Source organism: Oncorhynchus tshawytscha, linkage group LG15 (genome assembly GCF_018296145.1).
Source record: "Oncorhynchus tshawytscha isolate Ot180627B linkage group LG15, Otsh_v2.0, whole genome shotgun sequence".
In the NCBI taxonomy this organism is placed as follows: domain Eukaryota; kingdom Metazoa; phylum Chordata; class Actinopteri; order Salmoniformes; family Salmonidae; genus Oncorhynchus; species Oncorhynchus tshawytscha.
Window position 1 is genome coordinate 18,540,687 of NC_056443.1, and position 17,989 is coordinate 18,558,675.

Genomic DNA, 17,989 nt, shown 5'->3' on the forward strand with positions numbered 1-17,989 from the left:
ATGCCTAGACCTGGACTAAAACACAAGGAGACTCAATGAGAACTAAACATTAAATCAGTGTAATTTTATTGTAAAATGTTTCCAGTATGCCTAAACATACAACCAACCCCTACCAGGACAAGAAAATACTAAGATATAGACTGACAGAATGTCAGCCTTTCAGCCTCAAAATAGTAAAAAAAAATCTTGAGCAGAAGACAACACAGCCCTCTAGGAATGTAGTTGTGAGGCAAGAGCAAATGACAGAATTATGAAATAACTTTAAGCACTGCAAGTACAGTGAGTTTGAACACTATATACATGGTCCAGGAGTTTCCCCCCCTAATCCAACCAGGAAAAGCTCTGTCCTAGTTTGCACAGTCCACAGCAAAGAGCTACATGGCCTGTATAAGAACTTTCCAGTCAGTATCTCTGGCATGTGTATGGGGTGTAGTGCTTCCTGGGTTGTTTCTTCCTCATCACATACTTGTTCTCAGGACGGCGAGGGACGTAGGGTCTGGGGTGGTAGGCCTCATTATGCTGCACCGGCCTGGAGTGTCCAGCTGGAAGAGAGAGTGCTAAACAGTAATTTATAGCCCAATCACCCCAGGATTGATACAATTCTTGGCTACAGAGCAGAAGCTCTACTTGTAAATTCATTTTGCATCAAGCAAGGGAGGAGAGACTTCACAATGGAATCTAGAGGGATAGGTACAAAGAATTACACTTCATGGCTGTGTCCAAAATCTGTCTTGCCTACTACGGCCAGTGTCAGAGGTCCCATGATTAAACTACTGTGTGCACGCGTTTCAACTTACTACTGTTCCGGACCATCCTGTTATTTTCACTGCATCTGTTGTTCAGTGAGTGTCTGACTGGGGGATGTCTGTAGTCCGCCGTGTGTCTGTGATGCACTGGGGCAGTCGGCCGTCTGTTGACCGGTTTGTTGGCTTGGTTCTCCTCGAAGCCGAAGTAGCCAGCGCCGAACTTGGGGAGCGCGTCCTCATAGAATCAAGTCAAATTGTGTGTCTTCATTGTTAAATTGTGACTTGACAATTTAAAAGTGCATTTAGAATTCGCAACACTTCAATAAAAATAAATAAAAGCAAACAAAAGGCAATCAAATCACAGATTAAAGGCCAAGCTAAAACGGTGGAGTTAAGTGCAATTTCAACCTCACCACTTTTAAAGTGGTCATAATTTCTAGGCAACATACCCGTATCTACATGAGAAAATGGGAAATAGTGGTGAAGTGTCCCTTTAAAACCCTCAATGGTGTTTGCCCCTTACCTCGTAGAACTGTTCTCCGCAGTCATTGTATTTCCCTTCCAGAGGCCTGTAGGGTTCATCCGAAGCTGGTCTGTAGGGCTCAAGGCCCGAGTCCTCAGCAGGATGCCATCCTAGAGCTAAAAAAGAAAAGAAAAAGAAATGTTGTTCAGTTTAATGTACGTAAGCTATCCTTCCATAGATCTGAAGGACAGAGTCAAATGCAGGCTGCCACCTTTAGAGATACAGGACACGAGGAGAGACTGATGTTGAATTACAGAATTGTTCTTCCCAGAAAGGTTTCACAAGAGCTGTATTATGAAGTTGTCATTATACAAATATCTGATTCATACCTGCTGAATTGGGAGTGAAATAGTTTGCCTGAGGCTCGTATCCGTCATAGTGTCCAAACCTCTCCGTTGCCCAGACAACTGGTGAATTACATCGCAGGGTCAGTACACATTATACATACATTTGTCTCCACTCACCGAAAGATTCCTTAGGATCCAAACCCTCCCATAACCTGTGGTCATGAATCATTACACAGTTGTGGGACTTGTGAATGAATTGGTTACTCAGGTGCTGTGCACAGAGGGACAGGTGTGGAGGCAAGTCAAGTGGGTGTGAATGACAGCAGCCTTTTTAAAGTGGCATTAGGTGAAGATGCAGGTTAAACTCCACAGTAGTCAAGTGAACCAGGCAGTCAAGTCAATCACTTTACCACTGCAGTGACCTGGGTTCATCATCCTGGGGTCTGGTCTCCTGAAATGAGGCTCTGGGGGGTAGTGCCAGGTGTGTAGCAATGAGGGAATAACACCAACTCCAAAGCAAATCAGGGGGAGAAAAATAGGTTTATTTGAGAAGGACAAATCATAGATGTTATGCTGGGAGGTAGATGTTCAGTCTCCCCTGTCCTCAGTTTTTGTCCACAGAACAAAAGGAACAGGATGCCATTTATAATCCCCCCCCCACCCTAGCCTGGGGTTGACCAATCACAATGCTACTTAATATAATGTTTACATACCCTACATTATTTCTCATATGTATATACTGTACTCTATATCATCTACTGCATCTTTATGTAATACATGTATCACTAGCCACTAACTATGCCACTTTGTTTACGTACTCATCTCATATGTATATACTGTACTCGATACCATCTACTGCATCTTGCCTATGCCGCTCTGTACCATCACTCATTCATATCTTTATGTACATATTCTTTGTCCCTTTACACTTGTGTGTATAAGGTAGTAGTTTTGGAATTGTTAGTTAGATTACTCGTTGGTTATTACTGCATTGTCGGAACTAGAAGCACAAGCATTTCGCTACACTCGCATTAACATCTGCTAACCATGTGTATGTGACAAATACAATTTGATTTGAGAAGTCTTTGCAGTACAACTGGGCCAATGGCCAAATAAGTATCCTGCTCCAGACTCAATGTACAGACTGTAGCACACGTAGCTCTGAGTTCAAGAGTGACATTCCACAGATTCTGAACTGAAACCCAACTCCTATTTACAATTCCCCATTAGTACTCTAGTTTTTACTCTTCTCATCCTCTGTGTTGTGTATTTATCTTCAAAATATTCTTATAACCTCAACGTCACAATAACCTGGCATGGTAAAACTGTACTGACCAATACAGTGAGGAGGAAGCCACCACTTACCTGTGTTCTTGGTCATGTTTTTTGTGTAGGCTTTGAGCTGCTGCTGCTCTGAATGATAACTGTGCTCTACAGGGAGAAGAATACCAGTCTTTCAACTGACAGTCAAATTCAAAAACAGACAGGTGATGTGTGTATGTATATTTCTTATACTGTATGTGTGTGGTGAGAGGACAGTGTAGCACAAACCCCCAGACCTGTGCAGTAGCAGTAAGGATGTGATGCATCAGTGAGCTAGAGAGTTCCAGTGTGTATGTGTGTACTAACCAATCGTAGTGGCAGGACAGTGCAGCACCACTCCCCAGGCCTCTGCAGCATGTTGCAGCAGTAAGGTGGTGATGCGTCGATGGGCCAGAGAGTTCCAGTGGACCCCATCCTTCATGCGGTGCTCAAGCGAGAAGCGGAACTGGAAGTGAAGGTCCAGGACGTCAAGGCCGTAGGCGTCGGCCATTTTGCTGCTGTAGAAGTTGGCCTGGATCACGTCATAGCACAGCGTTGGGCCCCTGTGCTCTATCTGGTTGGGAGAAATTAAAAGGGGAAGCTATAATAGTTCTTTAGCCATTATTGTTGTGCACTGTACATCATTTATTATAATTGAGAAATTACTGGGTCACATTAAATAGGAGCAAACATTCTTAAAGCAGAATGCCAAAAATAAGCATTCAAGTTTGGGTTGTAAATCAAGATGGTTCCAAATCCGCGCTTATTGAACACGACCCGGCCTCGTCATCCATCTACCTCAGGAACGAAGAAGCCCCCTACGATCCTCTTCCCCAGGGGCATGGTCATGTTCCACATGACCAGACATTCAGGAGGCAGGATGGAGTTCATCTTGTCAAAGAGCTTATGAAGGTTCTCCTGGTACTCATCGTGCCATTTAGGGTTATACCTGGGTGACAAGACCAGGGACAAACTGGTGAAGGCCCTAAAAAAGTTCAATGTTTAAATGTGCACACAAAAAAGTTGTATAATGCAAGAAAATGTGTCTATTTTCAGGATGAAGTTGTCACAATACCATCATTTTGCTCAAGATCGCAATACAGAGTAGTATCGGGATACCCAAGGGGTTAGCCCTGCCCCCCCCAGAACGCATGTTCCGGTTTTGGATACATTCTGCACAAAAACCTGTCCCTGATAGTTACACCTCTACACAATACAACAAATTGAATTTAACTTCACAGTTCAGTGTTCCCCTAGGATATTTTTCATCAGCAGCAAAGTTGGCATGGGGGAGTGGCGGGGCGTAGTAGTGGCTGTGGACAATAGAGCGGTTTCTGACTGTAGATTATATAGGCCCTCTTGGCCGCAGAGAAAATGTTGCTGTTTTAAACCTAATTTCCTGCAATTCTATACATTTTGCCATGTTGTTATGCCATCAGACTGACTCATAAAAATAAATAAACATACACACAATCTCAGCAAAAAAAGAAACGTCCTCACTGTCAACTGCGTTTACTTTCAGCAAACTTAACATGTTTAAATATTTGTATGAACATAACAAGATTCAACAACTAAGTCATAAACTGAACAAGTTCCACAGACATGTGACTAACACAAATGGAATGTGTCCCTGAACAAAGGGGGGGTCAAAATCAAAAGTAACAGTCATTATCTGGTGTGGCTACGAGCTGCATTAAGTACTGCATTGCATCTCCTCCTCATGGACGGCACCAGATTTGCCATTTCCTAATATGAGATGTTACCCCACTCTTCCATCAAAGGCACCTGCAAGTTCTGACATTTCTGTGGGGAATGGCCCTATCCCTCACCCTTCAATCCAAAAGGTCCCAGACGTGCGCAATGGAATTGAGATCTGGGCTCTTAGCTGGCCATGGCAGAACACTGACATTCCTCTCTTGCAGGAAATCACACACGGAACGAGCAGTATGGCTGGTGGCATTGTCATGCTGGAGGGTCATGTCAGGATGAGCCTGCAGGAAGGTTACCACATGAGGGAGGAGGATGTCTTCCCTGTAACACACAGCGTTGACATTGCCTGCAATAACAACAAGCTCAGTCCAATGATGCTCTGACACACCACCCCAGACCATGACGGACCCTCCACCTCCTTTTTTCAGTCCTGTCTGGTCCAGGAACGGTGGGTTTGTGCCCATAGGCGACGTTGTTGCCGATGAAGTCTGGTGAGGACCTGCCTTACAACAGGCCTACAAGCCCTCAGTTCAGCCTAATGCGGAGTCTGAGTACTGATGGAGGAATTGTGCGTTCCTGGTGTAACTCGGGCAGTTGTTGTTGCCATCCTGTACCTGTCCCGCAGGTGTGATGTTCAGATGTACAGATTCTGTGCAGGTGTTGTTGCACGTGATCTGCCACTGCCAGGACGATTAGCTGTCCGTTCTGTCTCCCTGTAGAGCTGTCTTAGGCGTCTCACAGTATGGACATGGCAATTTATTGCCCTGTCCTCATGCCTCCTTGCAGCATGCCTAAGGAACGTTCACGCAGATGAGCAAGGACCCTGGGTATCCTTCTTTTGGTGTTAAGAGTCAGTAGAAAGGCCTCTTTAGTGTCCTAAGTTTTCATAACTGTGACCTAAATTAATATAGGGGAAACACTGAACTTTTTACTGTATAATAGAAAAGGCTATTGCAGAAAATAGCTGATTTGCACATATCCAAAGGCCTACATGTGGGCAGGAGGAATGAGGTAAGTAATAAATGCATAATGATCTGCCTTTTCATTAAGAAAGGCGGGGGACCCCACATCTTTAGCCTACTCTTCAGACAACTTTACACACAGCCTACACACGCTCCCTCTCTCACACACACATCCATTTTCTCTCTCACACACACACTGCTCCCTAAAGTTAGGCACCAAACAGAATAAGGAACACCAGAAAAATATGGATTTTGGATTCAGATTTAGCTTAGAATTACATTGATTAGGCATACACTTCCTACTTTTGAGGCACTACTATACGTAGGCCAACTATCCCTTTTTCTTTTGCCATCCAAATGTGTGCATCACCAAGGGGTACCATGTTAGCTAGCAAGCCAGGCAACATGACTAAACATGGTCGTGTGTTATCAAACCAAAAACCTCACAGACCATGAGTAATTTTTAAAAAACAGCCTGCGACATGGCTTATAAAATTATATAACATATGCGGTAGAATGGGGTTTGGGCTAGAAACTTGCAGTTTTCAGTGATGTTAAGGCACAAGCATGACTGTCACTGTGCTCCGTTATTCCTCTATAGCAGTGACAGCGAAGACTAGTCAGACTGGAGAACTTGTTCTTACAGGCGAAATGAAAAGGTATCTATCTACGTATCCACTTCACTCGCGTTGCGAGCCACTCCAATAATTAATCAAAATGTAGTAACAGTGAAAAACATATTAGGCCATTTTTATGCCCAAAATTGTCAGATGCTAAATGCTTTTCCACATAATTCAAAATTTAATTATATTTCCAAGTACGATACATTTGTTCACATTTTCATGTCTTTAAATCCATAATATCAAAAAACAAGTTGCTTATAGTTGGAACTAGCCTAAAAACGGCCAAAAAGCACTATTTTTCAAAATGAGAGAAAATAAGGAATTGGTTATTTTTCTCATCACTTGTTATGTGGGTGGGGCTATATCTGTAGTCCCATCTCATTTACCATATGCATATCCTGTCCAACCTAGCTTTCAAAATAAGAGTTGAGCGTTTGTTGTGAAAGCAAAGGACCATGATTTGGCAAGCTTAGGCTACAAGTGTATGACCTTAAAGGTGGTTGTGTGTTTTAAGCCATAGATATAATACCAAGGTTTTAAGCATTCTATTCCATTTCGGTTAGTGGGCCAAATACCTTCCCCTTGCAGCCACTAAATTGCATCAACTTTCTGGTCAGAAAAAGTTCATGTTAATCCACTGAGGCAAAAAAGGACAACGCCTATAACCTGTCAAGCATTCCCCTAAAGGGGATATACAGTATCTATTGCCAACTGAACAGAGGAGTTGTCCATTTCAGCACCACAGAGCTCCGCTATAGGCGTACCAGTGTCAAAGAGTGGAGATGCAGGAGATGCACTGTCCGTTAAGCTGTGCTGAATAAGGCCAGGTGTGGCCTCGGCTCCCTTTAAAAACGTGGAGTTTTCTTTTGTAGTCTAGGCCTACTTCCTGATTTCTCCATTTGTTCAGTCAAGTTTCTTCGCTCCCTTGATTAGTGTAACCAATCCTTTGATTTATGCCTTTTATTTCCACTTTTGTCCTGCGTTTGCTTTCACTGAGTAGCCGTTATGGCGTTTGATGTCGGCCTTATTGTGCTTTGTAGCCACTATTCAGTGGCATTAACATGTGTAATTCAGTTAAGAAAAAAGCTGCAAATGGGGATTTGAAAATGGGAAGGGATGGCCAGAAAAGCATTTTGGGGAAAGATTTGATCTCATGGTCCAAGTGGCTCTATGCCCGTTTTCAAATGTGCCCATTTATTTTATTTTTTCTTATAGGCCCTACAGAAACAATTTAATCTGTCAATGTTTTAATTGTGTCTGTACTCTAGAAAATGAATAGGCCTCCATTAGAATTGGCTACTTCTTGGCCGTTTTAACTCTTATAAATACCACCTCAGTCACCGGCTTCATCAATAAGTGCATTGACGACGTTGTCCCCACAGTGATCGTACGTACATATCCCAACCAGAACCCATGGATTACAGGCAACATCTGCATCGAGCTGATGGGTTTGGATTTCCGAGCTGATGGGTTTGGATTTCCGAGCTTTAACCATTATTAATCATTAGTTATAAGAGACATGAGGGGTGCCATAGCCGAGGGTCTTAATGGATATCTGGAGTTAGTGGTTATCTGTAGGAGGAAGGGTTATGGTGGGAGCAATTAAGCTTGGAATGGGCTGAGTGCAGGGAAAATGGTCACATGTGGAAGTACTGATAAGGGGGTCAAGGTCAGGTCACGTTAAGGGAACCGTTTATTGCTCGTATCACTTAGTTTCCTGCCAAGCAATAAATATGGAATGTTTAGCGATAAGGAGGAGACTCCACCCAAATTGGGGTATGTATACTACCACGGGTGGAACCGTGTCTGTCTGATGCAGCTGTATTGACCCTCTTGGAAGAATAAACTTGGTTTAAGCTAGGGATGCACGATATAGGGGTGAACATATCGGAATTGGACGATATTCGCTAAAAATGCCAACATCGGTATCGGCCCGATGTCTAGTTTAACACTGATGTTAAAAACCGATGTCAAAGCTACCATGCATACCCATATAACATAGGTACATGGCGCAAAATTTAACGTGGCAACACAAAATTCCTAACCTAGCACACACAATGACTGCTGTGTGAAAAGAGCAGTCAACAAGTCAAGCAGTCATTTGAAAGAGTAAGAGAATTTCAGCGAGACAACTCAAAGGTGAAATCCATTAAAGCCCTTGACAATCACCGTTCTCTGTCGTGGATGTTGGCTTTTGCCGACTGGTCGAGCACCGGTACACACTACCAAGTGCGCTATTTTTCAGATGTTGCCCTACCAGAGTTACACAGTAATAGCGTCACTGCTATTAGCTTCACGACATACATACATACTATGGAATGCCGTTTTGGTCTTTGAGTGTCAAAAAAGATACAGTAGCACTGTCAAAGCTGTACAAAAAAGTCTGCAAACAAGCAAACACAGACCACAAATGATGTGTTTACAATACCGCAACTTCTGGGATAGCTAGCTTTAGCTTGGTACCTAGCAAGCACCAATACAACCAGCCTGAAAACAATGACCAATTGAAACTGCAGTCATTTTCATTATTCTTAGCAATGATTTAGGAATCCTTGTGAGTAAGTATTAGCTAGGTTGCCACTTGTTGTTAGTCTATTGAAATTGAACTTCAGTTCATGAAAATAAATAGCTAGCCAGCTACTTAACCCTGTTGCCCAAAGCTAACGTTATAAGCAGCCAGCTAGCTTCATCAGTCTAGAGAGCTTGACCGGACCGAGTAATGTGTTGTGAAGCTAGCCATAATAAGGATTAGGCACAAAAGTGGAATTTGAAGTTTACCTTAAAAATAAGTGATGCAAATTAATACAAATAGAATTATGCCAAACTTTGATTTTGAAGGCTAACCGCAAAGTCCACTATTGTGGCAAATCCTTATTGTGGCTAGCTTCACATAGATGGGTCCGACCACCATTAATCAAATAACTGTCTTATAAATTAGGGTTATTTTTGATGACACCTAGCTATATAGTTAGCTAGCTTGCTATGTTTTGGGGGAAGAACATTGTTTGCATCCATAAGCTAGCTAGCATTTTTTTTATGACCAGCCCTGCAGGTGCCTGAGACAACTTTACCAGCTTCATAGCATAAGTATCGATGAATCGTTGTGACATATGAAATATGAGGGAAAGTGTAATCAATGTGTAATAACTACGTAACAAATGAACTAACGTATTAAATTATGTGATGTCATATTATGTTGTATTCAGGTCCTGATTGGTAAAAATAGTGTTACTTAACATGTCAAATAGTAGTGGTATTTGACGTGTATCTTTTTTGACACACAAAAACAAACGCCATTCAATAGAAATCCTGGTTGAGAATGAAATGACTGAACAACAAAACAGCACAGCAAGTAAGTGAAAAAAATCGGTTTTACTGGTAATGGGGACAAAAAGTAAATGCCAACAAAATAACTTTTTGGTCAGTGTGGTGTATGTGTGTGTGGGTATAACCTTCATTTAACTAAGACAGTTTTACAATGATGGCCCGGACGACGCTGGGCCAATTGTGCGCCGCCCTATGGGACTCCCAATCACGGCCGGATGTGATACAGCCTGGATTCGAACCAGGGACTGTAGTTACGCCTCTTGCACCGAGATGCAGTGCCTTAGACCACTGCGTCCGTGTGCCTGTTAAATAGTTAACTGTACTAGAATGCTTAAAAGGCCACTAACATTTAATATCGGTTATCAGTATCGTTTTTTTGGGCAAGGAAAATATTGGATTTCGGTATCGGACCAAAAAAAAAAAGTCTTATCGGTGCATCACTAGTTTAAGCTTTCAAGGTGTCCGTCAGGTTCTATTTATCAGAGTAAGAACTTAACAGAGCTAAAGACTAGAGCTGCCGCTTTCAAGGAGCGGGACACTAATCCGGACGCTTGTAAGCAATCCCACTTTGCCCTCAGACGAACAAGCAAAGCGTCAATAAAGGATTAAGATTGAATCCTACTACACCGACTGATGCTCCTCGGGATGTTGCAGGGCTTGAAAACTATTATGGGCTACAAAGGGAGACCCTCAGTGACGCGAGCCTACCAGACGAGCTGAATGCCTTTTACGCAAGCTTCGAGGTAAGCAACACTGAAGCATGCATGAGAGCACCAGCTGTTCTGGACGACTGTGTGATAACGCTCTCAGTAGCCAATGTAAGCAAGACCTTTAACAGGTCAACATTCACAAAGCCGCTGGGCCAGACGGATTACCAGGACATGTACTCAAAGCATGCGCAGACCAACTGGCAAGTGTCTTCCCTGACATTTACAACCTCTCCAAGACAAAGGAGTTGATCATGGACTACAGGAAAAGGTGAGCTGAACACGTTCCCATTCACATCGACAGGGCTGTAGTGGAGCGGGTCGAGAGTTAAGTTCCTTGGTGTCCACACATGGTCCAAACATACAAAGACAGTCGTTAAGAGGGCACGACAACACCTTTTCCCCCTCAGGAGACTGAAAAGAATTGACATGGGTCCCCAGATCCTAAAAGTTCTACAGCTGCACCATCGAGAGCATCCTGACCGGTTGCATCACCGCCTGGTATGGCAACTGCTCAGCATCTGACCATAAGGCGCTAGTGGACGGTGCGTACGGCCCAGTACATCACTGGGGCCAAGCTTCTTGCCATCCAGGACCTATATACACTGCTCAAAAAAATAAAGGGAACACTTAAACACAATGTAACTCCAAGTCAATCACACTTCTGTGAAATCAAACTGTCTACTTAGGAAGCAACACTGATTGACAATAAATTTCACATGCAGTTGTGCAAATGGAATAGACAACAGGTGGAAATTATAGGCAATTAGCAAGACACCCCCTATAAAAGGAGTGGTTCTGCAGGTGGGGACCACAGACCACTTCTCAGTTCCTATGCTTCCTGGCTGATGTTTTGGTAACTTTTGAATGCTGGCGGTGCTTTCACTCTAGTGGTAGCATGAGACGGAGTCTCCAACCCACACAAGTGGCTCAGGTAGTGCAGCTCATCCAGGATGGCACATCAATGCGAGCTGTGGCAAGAAGATTTGCTGTGTCTGTCAGCGTAGTGTCCAGAGCATGGAGGCGCTACCAGGAGACAGGCCAGTACATCAGGAGACGTGGAGGAGGCCGTAGGAGGGCAACAACCCAGCAGCAGGACCGCTACATCCGCCTTTGTGCAAGGAGGAGCAGGAGGAGCACTGCCAGAGCCCTGCAAAATGACCTCCAGCAAAATGACCTCCAGTCTGCTCAAACGGTCAGAAACAGACATGAGGGTGGTATGAGGGCCTGACGTCCACAGGTGGGGGTTGTGCTTACAGCCCAACACCGTGCAGGACATTTTTCATTTGCCAGAGAACACCAAGATTGGCAAATTCGCCACTGGCGCCCTGTGCTCTTCAGATGAAAGCAGGTTCACACTGAGCACGTGACAGACGTGACAGTCTGGAGACGCCGTGGAGAACGTTCTGCTGCCTGCAACATCCTCCAACATGACCGGTTTGTCGGTGGGTCAGTCATGGTATGGGGTGGCATTTCTTTGGGGGGCCGCACAGCCCTCCATGTGCTCGCCAGAGGTAGCCTGACTGCCATTAGGTACCGAGATGAGATCCTCAGACCCCTTGTGAGACCATATGCTGGTGCGGTTGGCCCTGGGTTCCTCCTAATGCAAGACAATGCTAGACCTCATGTGGCTAGAGTGTGTCAGCAGTTCCTGCAAGAGGAAGGCATTGATGCTATGGACTGGCCCACCCGTTCCTTAGACCTGAATCCAATTGAGCACATCTGGGACATCATGTCTCGCTCCATCCACCAACAGACTGTTCAGGAGTTGGCGGATGCTTTAGTCCAAGTCTGAGAGGAGATCCCTCAGGAGACCGCCACCTCGTCAGGAGCATGCCCAGGCGTTGTAGGGAGGTCATACAGGCACGTGGAGGTCACACACACTACTGAGCCTCATTTTGACTTGTTTTAAGGACATTACATCAGTTGGATCAGCCTGTAGTGTGGTTTTCCACTTCAATTTTGAGTGTGACTCCAAATCCAGACCTCCATGGGTTGATAAATTTGATTGCCATTGATAATGTGTGATTTTGTTGTCAGCACATTCAACTATGTAAAGAAAAAAGTATTTAATAAGAATATTTCATTCATTCAGATCTAGGATGTGTTATTTTAGTGTTCCCTTTATTTTTTTGAGCAGTGTACTAGGCAGTGTCCAATTACCCAAGTTATAGACTGTTTTCTCTGCTACTGCACGGCAAGCGGTACCGGAGCGCGAAGTCGAGGACCAAAAGGCTCCTTAACAGCTTCTACCCCCAAGCCATAAGACGATTTACATTGACGACACCACCCCAAACCCATTTGATTTGTACACTGCTGCTACTCACTGTTCATCATATATGCAGTCACTTCACCCCTACCTCCATGTACAAATTACCCTGACTAACCTGTACCCCCTCACATTGACTCTGTACCAGTACCCCTGTATTTAGCCTCGTTATTGTTATTTTATTGTGTTACTCATTTTTTACATTAACTTATTTGGTAAACATTTCCTTAACCTGCACTGTTGATTAAGGGCCTGTAAGTAGCATTTCACGGTAAGGTCTTGCTGTATTCGGCGCAAGTGACAAATATAGTTCGATTTGATAATAATGATTTACCTCTACAATGGTTCATGAACTCAGGCCTACATTATAAACTTTACATATTTCTACTACTTAAAACAAACATAAGCCAGGTAACAATAAAAAGGTCAACATCATAATAGCATTAATTAAAAGCCCATCTTTTATTTAAGCAGACGAACTACACTAGGGGTCGGTTTGGGAGGGAAACCTGTGAGGGGGACGGTTAGAGCACGTAGGTTACCCGGACTGTCTAACGCCTCCCGCAACCTTCGCTCCTGCAATGCCTGGACTGTACACCCTGGGACGGCGGCTCCTGCGGACAGGGCGGCTGGTGGTTTGTCTGAGTCTTCTGGACATTGTGATTGATAGGCTAGGTAAGACTATGAATGACTGAGACTTGCTTTGGCTTCATTATATAGGGCGGCTCTACCGTGCCTTTCCAAAGCACAAAAACCAGGCAGATACAACAAAATACAGCGAAATATAAAAGTGGCCTACCGGATGTAAGAGGGGGACACTTCTTTTGAGCCCAAATTAAGAAAATTGCATAAGATTGGCATAGGTTTTCCGCATGTTATGTAGATCACATGTAGCTAAGAATCCTTAGCACAATATATACTGTACATTCAGAAAGTATTCAGACCCCTTGACTTTCTCTACATTTTGTTACATTACAGCCTTATTCTGAAATTGATTAAACATCCCCCCCTCAATCCACACATAATACCCCATAATGTCAAAGCGAGCAGTTTATTTTTGCAAATGTATAAAAAAAGAAATATCTTATTTACATAAGTATTCAGACCCTTTGCTGAGACTCAAAATTGAGCTCAGGTGCATCCTGTTTCCATTGATCATCCTTGAAATGTTTCTACAACTTGATTGGAGTCCACCTGTGGTTAATTCAATTGATTGGATATGATTTGTAAAGGCACACACCTGTCTATATAAAAAGGTCCCACAGTTGACAGTTGACAAAAACCAAGTCATGAGGGCGAAGGAATTGTCCGTAGAGCTCCGAGACAGGATTGTGTCTAGGCACAGATCTGGGGAAGGGTACCAAAACATTTCTGCAGCATTGAAGGTCCCCAAGAACACAGTGGCCTCCATCATTCTTAAATGGAAGAAGTTTGGAACCATCATGACTCTTCCTAGAGCTGGCCACCCGGCCAACCTGAGCAGTCGGGGGAGAAAGGCCTTGGTCAGGGAGGTAACCAAGAAACCGATGGTCACTGGAGAAGGTTGTCCCTCTGGAAAGATTCTCCCATCTCTGCAGCACTCCATCAATCAGGCCTTTGTGGTAGAGTGGCCAGAGAGAAGCCACTCCTCAGTAAAAGACATGACAGCCCACTTGGAGTTTGCACCTAAAGGACTCTCAGACAATGATGAACAACATTCTCTGGTCTGATGAAACCAAGATTGAACTCTTTGGCCTGAATGCAAAGCGTCATGTCTGGATGAAGCCTGGCACCATCCCTAAAGTGAAGCATGGTGGTGGCAGCATCATGATGTGGGGATTTTTTCAGCAGCAGGGACTGGGAAACTAGTCAGGATCAAGGGAAATATTAACAGGGTAAAGGACAGAGATCTGTCCTTTGCACAACGACCCTAAGCACACAGCCCAGACAACACAGGACTGGCTTCGGGACAAGTCTCTGAATGTATTTGAGCAGCCCAGCCAGAGCCCTGGAGAGACTTCAAAATAGCTGTGCAGCGATACGCCCCATCCAACCCGACAGAGCTTGAGGATCTGAAGAGAAAAATGGGAGAAACTCACCAAATACAGGTGTGCCAAGCTTGTAGCGTCATATCCAAGAAGACTTGAGGCTGTAATCGCTGCCAAAGGTGCTTCAACAAAGTACTGAGTAAAGGGTCTGAATACTTATGTAAATGTGATATTTTTTTTATTTTTACATTTCTTTTATTTTTAAAAAATGGTTTTGTCATTATGGGCTAGATTCAGGTGGGGAAAAAACTATTAAATCAATTTTAAAAGAAGGCTGTAACGTCACAAAATGTGGAACAATTCAAGGGTCTGAATATCTTCCGAATGCAATAGCCTAAAGCTATGACTGTAGCAGCCAGCCCTCAAGGAGGCAATGCAAAGTCAACCGCCACAGCAAAAACATTTTTAGGAAACACTTTACCATAATAAGAAAACTAGAGTCCATTACACATCCCTACAGAACCAATAAAACCATTCAGTCTAATGGCTTATTGGTTTATTCAGCATTGGCATCTGCAACTAAAACAAAGATTTGTCGCACAATACACCAAACTCTTATTTTGATACAGGACTAGAGATTTAGCCCCACCCGCATCACCAGTAATGAGAAATGGAACCGATTCTTTATCTTCGCTCATCATTATCTACTTGTATAATGAGTGCTTTTTTGTTTTCAGCAATATGACAACTTAAACTTATTTCGGATTTGAAGACATGAAAGGAAAACAGGAATTATCCATAAGCAGACTGTCCTCGTCTTGCCTTTTAGTTGATTGCCCCCTTTTCTTCATGGACTTTTCAGATTGAGAAGATTAACAATGTCAACACTATAAAACAGACCTAGTAGGTATCATGAATGCTTGACGGGGAAAACAAGTGTGTGTAAAACCAGCAGACATCCTTAACAGACTGGTCACCTGGAGACGTCCCAGAGACAGGAGTTAACGATGACGACATCTGGTTTGAGACCGTCTTCAAAGTCCCTCAGGATGCTCTGCATGTAGCGCGAGTAGATCCTCGTCAGGAAGTAGAACCGCACCAGGTGGTGGTCTGAGCGGAACTGACGCACCTTAGGACGAGATAAAGGAGAAGACCGATGTCATAAGAGATCAGGGAGTGCACGTGGAAGCCAAGAGTTATAATTGTGTCAAATAGGACCATTCATTCCCAGTGCAGGTATACTTCCTAAAGAATCACCGTCTTCTCATCCTAGTGACGCACCTCACGGTATTCCGTCCCGTTGGTCATTTGACCCAGCCGTCCGCCCTCCACCAGGATGTCCTGCTCGAAGCTCATCTCTCCCTGGTGATGAGGGGGAAGATTGTGAGGGGGAAGAAGCTAGAAGCCACTTTAGTCCTGGTATTATTAAATCAATCATGGATCTGTTTTTTAATAATTTTTTTAGGACACATTGAAAGCAAAGCTGCAAAAATATTACAATAGAGATAGAGAATGTATCTACAGTAGGGTTGGACAATATGGTCAAAATATCATAATGTTTTTCTTATTTTTTTTTTTACAGCATGGCGTTATGATAGTATTTTATGTTTCTGAATAATACAAGTTATCTATTTTATGAGTAGTGCATGACCCTAGGATGGCAACTAATGCATTCTAAATGGTTTTAATGTGCTTTCTCCAATCAAATGTTGTATTTGTATAAAAACAGTCAACCAAACTGACAGTGAAGTTTTCATTTATTTAGCACTGTATGATAATACCTTTATAGACAGTATTGTAAAAATCCATACCGGTATGTGGATCCATACCGTTATATCTTAAAAGACAATATATCACCCAGACTTAATCTATAGATCAAATTTCTTTCTAGAAATGTTGCATGGGATATCTCACTTTCACCTACCAAATCTGTGAGTCAAGGTTTACCTTACTCTTGAGCTGAGCCAAGCTGAGATATTTGTCCTTTTGCAGCAGAAGCACAATGTCCTTATACACTGAGCGCTGAACTGTGGAGAACACAAATTATGGACATTGACTGACAACGTAAGTTCAGTTGGCAATTTGTCATCCAAAGGGTGCACTGCACATTCAATTTGATAACCACAGGCAAGCACTCAAATTCAAATCTGGACCCCGGAAGCCAGTTCTACTGCTTTGTTTGTTAGTGTTTATTTGTTTCCCTCTAATCAGGCAATGATTTAGGCCTGGGACACTAGGTGGGTGCAATTCATTAACAGGTTGAACAAAAAAAACTGCAGTATCCAGACGTCGTTGGGTAAGATATGATATCCCTGGGCTAGGGCTTCTTGGACCTGGAGCTATGCAAGACTGTACAAACCAATGTATGTCAGTGGTTCACTTACTTGAGTCCCCCAGGACAACAACAAACTTGTTGTGTAAGAGCTGGCTGGCTTGCTGCTGGCTCACAGCCTTCATGTTCTCCCTCTGTTCATTAAAGTACAGATTAGGTTCCCAATATTTATAGGAGTGCCTATCAGACTTTAATTTAAAATTGTGTGAGCACTGATTGGATAACAGAGGTTCAGAGGACAGAGTAGCAATTATATAGTTAGTGGTGTGTTCATAGACATTGCTGGGAAGTAGCCTACTCACTTCAATAGTCACCAATGCATGGGGTCCAATTGTTGCAGATTCCACATAAAGCTAACACACATTGCTAAGCAGGCCAAAAGGCTATCTGGTAACTCATTGCAACTATTTCAGACTGTTATTAACAAGGATGTTAAATCCTTGATAATGTCTCAGGTTAGCTCTGGTTCAAGGCGTTCGTGCTCGTTCCTCACGGACACTAACGCACTGGACCAGAGCTATCAACCAGGTCACCATACTTACCATGATTGGTTGAACTTTAATTATCTTGATTTAGCTATTAACATTAATAAATGTATGCAGTTGGTTGAAGTCAAATCTGTCTTAACCAGGACGCCCCTGATCTGAATAATCGAGTTATTGTCCAAATGATCCAATTATTAGTTGGCTGCTGCTACTACAATTAGCTAGTAACGTTAGCAAACCTGTTGAGTTTTTGGAGCGAAAAAAAGTAATGCCGTTTGCTGGTAACTTGATTTTCCAGAGCGGTTTGGTTAAATATGCAGTTTTTGTACGTGATTCTTTCGCCACAACAATCCTCGTCTGATTTTATTGAACATATGACTAGTCATTCGCACGCGAATTAATTGCAACACCAATTTGCACCTGTATTGCTAGCCAGTAGGAGCCAGCTAGCAAGACAGGGAATGAGAAGTCCAATTCCACCTGCATTGCGAGAAAGCCATCAACAGAAATGTATTTTCAATTAGCATTAGACGCACGTTAGACGATAAGTTCTCTATGGTTTGATAAAACACTGTAATAATTTTGCATCGAAATGTGGCTAATCTCTGGGTCCGATGACTTCCATCTATCTGCAAACCCTTCGCGCCGTGAAATTTGATTTGAGAACTTGGCGGAGCGGGCGTCGAGTTTATTATGACAAGTCGTAAAGAGCGCTCATCGGTCGTAATGACAAACTTTGTCCAGCAGAT

The 17,989-nt window shown here is 43.3% G+C and overlaps 1 protein-coding gene across 4 annotated transcripts; it reads right to left on the reverse strand.

Annotated features, from left to right (window-relative positions):
* Positions 1-53: 53 nt before the first annotated feature.
* Positions 54-17,971, reverse strand: fam113 (family with sequence similarity 113). 4 transcript variants are annotated; one of them, XM_042298229.1, is made up of 13 exons: positions 17,298-17,971; positions 16,808-16,889; positions 16,371-16,450; positions 15,705-15,785; positions 15,401-15,552; positions 3,657-3,807; positions 3,186-3,432; positions 2,922-2,987; positions 1,979-2,065; positions 1,599-1,676; positions 1,270-1,385; positions 798-981; positions 54-557 (listed from the first exon to the last, which is right to left on the reverse strand). In XM_042298229.1, exons 1-13 carry the CDS (start codon positions 17,298-17,300, stop codon positions 403-405), a joined length of 1,482 nt encoding a protein of 493 aa, XP_042154163.1. In that variant the 5' UTR covers positions 17,301-17,971; the 3' UTR covers positions 54-402. The 4 variants fall into 4 exon arrangements, with proteins under 4 accessions (XP_042154163.1, XP_042154162.1, XP_024229143.1 ...); XM_042298228.1 differs by having other exon boundaries at positions 1,967-2,065; positions 17,298-17,970; XM_024373375.2 differs by having other exon boundaries at positions 54-542; positions 1,967-2,065; positions 17,298-17,967.
* Positions 17,972-17,989: the final 18 nt, after the last annotated feature.

What these genes read in the sequence shown, in the direction of transcription:
- fam113 (XM_042298228.1), bottom strand. An exon ending in TGTTGTCCTGGGGGACTCAA is followed by an intron (nt 16,451 to 16,807) that starts GTAAGTGAACCA and finishes TGTTCTCCACAG; the next exon opens with TTCAGCGCTCAGTGTATAAG. An exon ending in TGGCTCAGCTCAAGAGTAAG is followed by an intron (nt 15,786 to 16,370) that starts GTAAACCTTGAC and finishes CCTCATCACCAG; the next exon opens with GGAGAGATGAGCTTCGAGCA.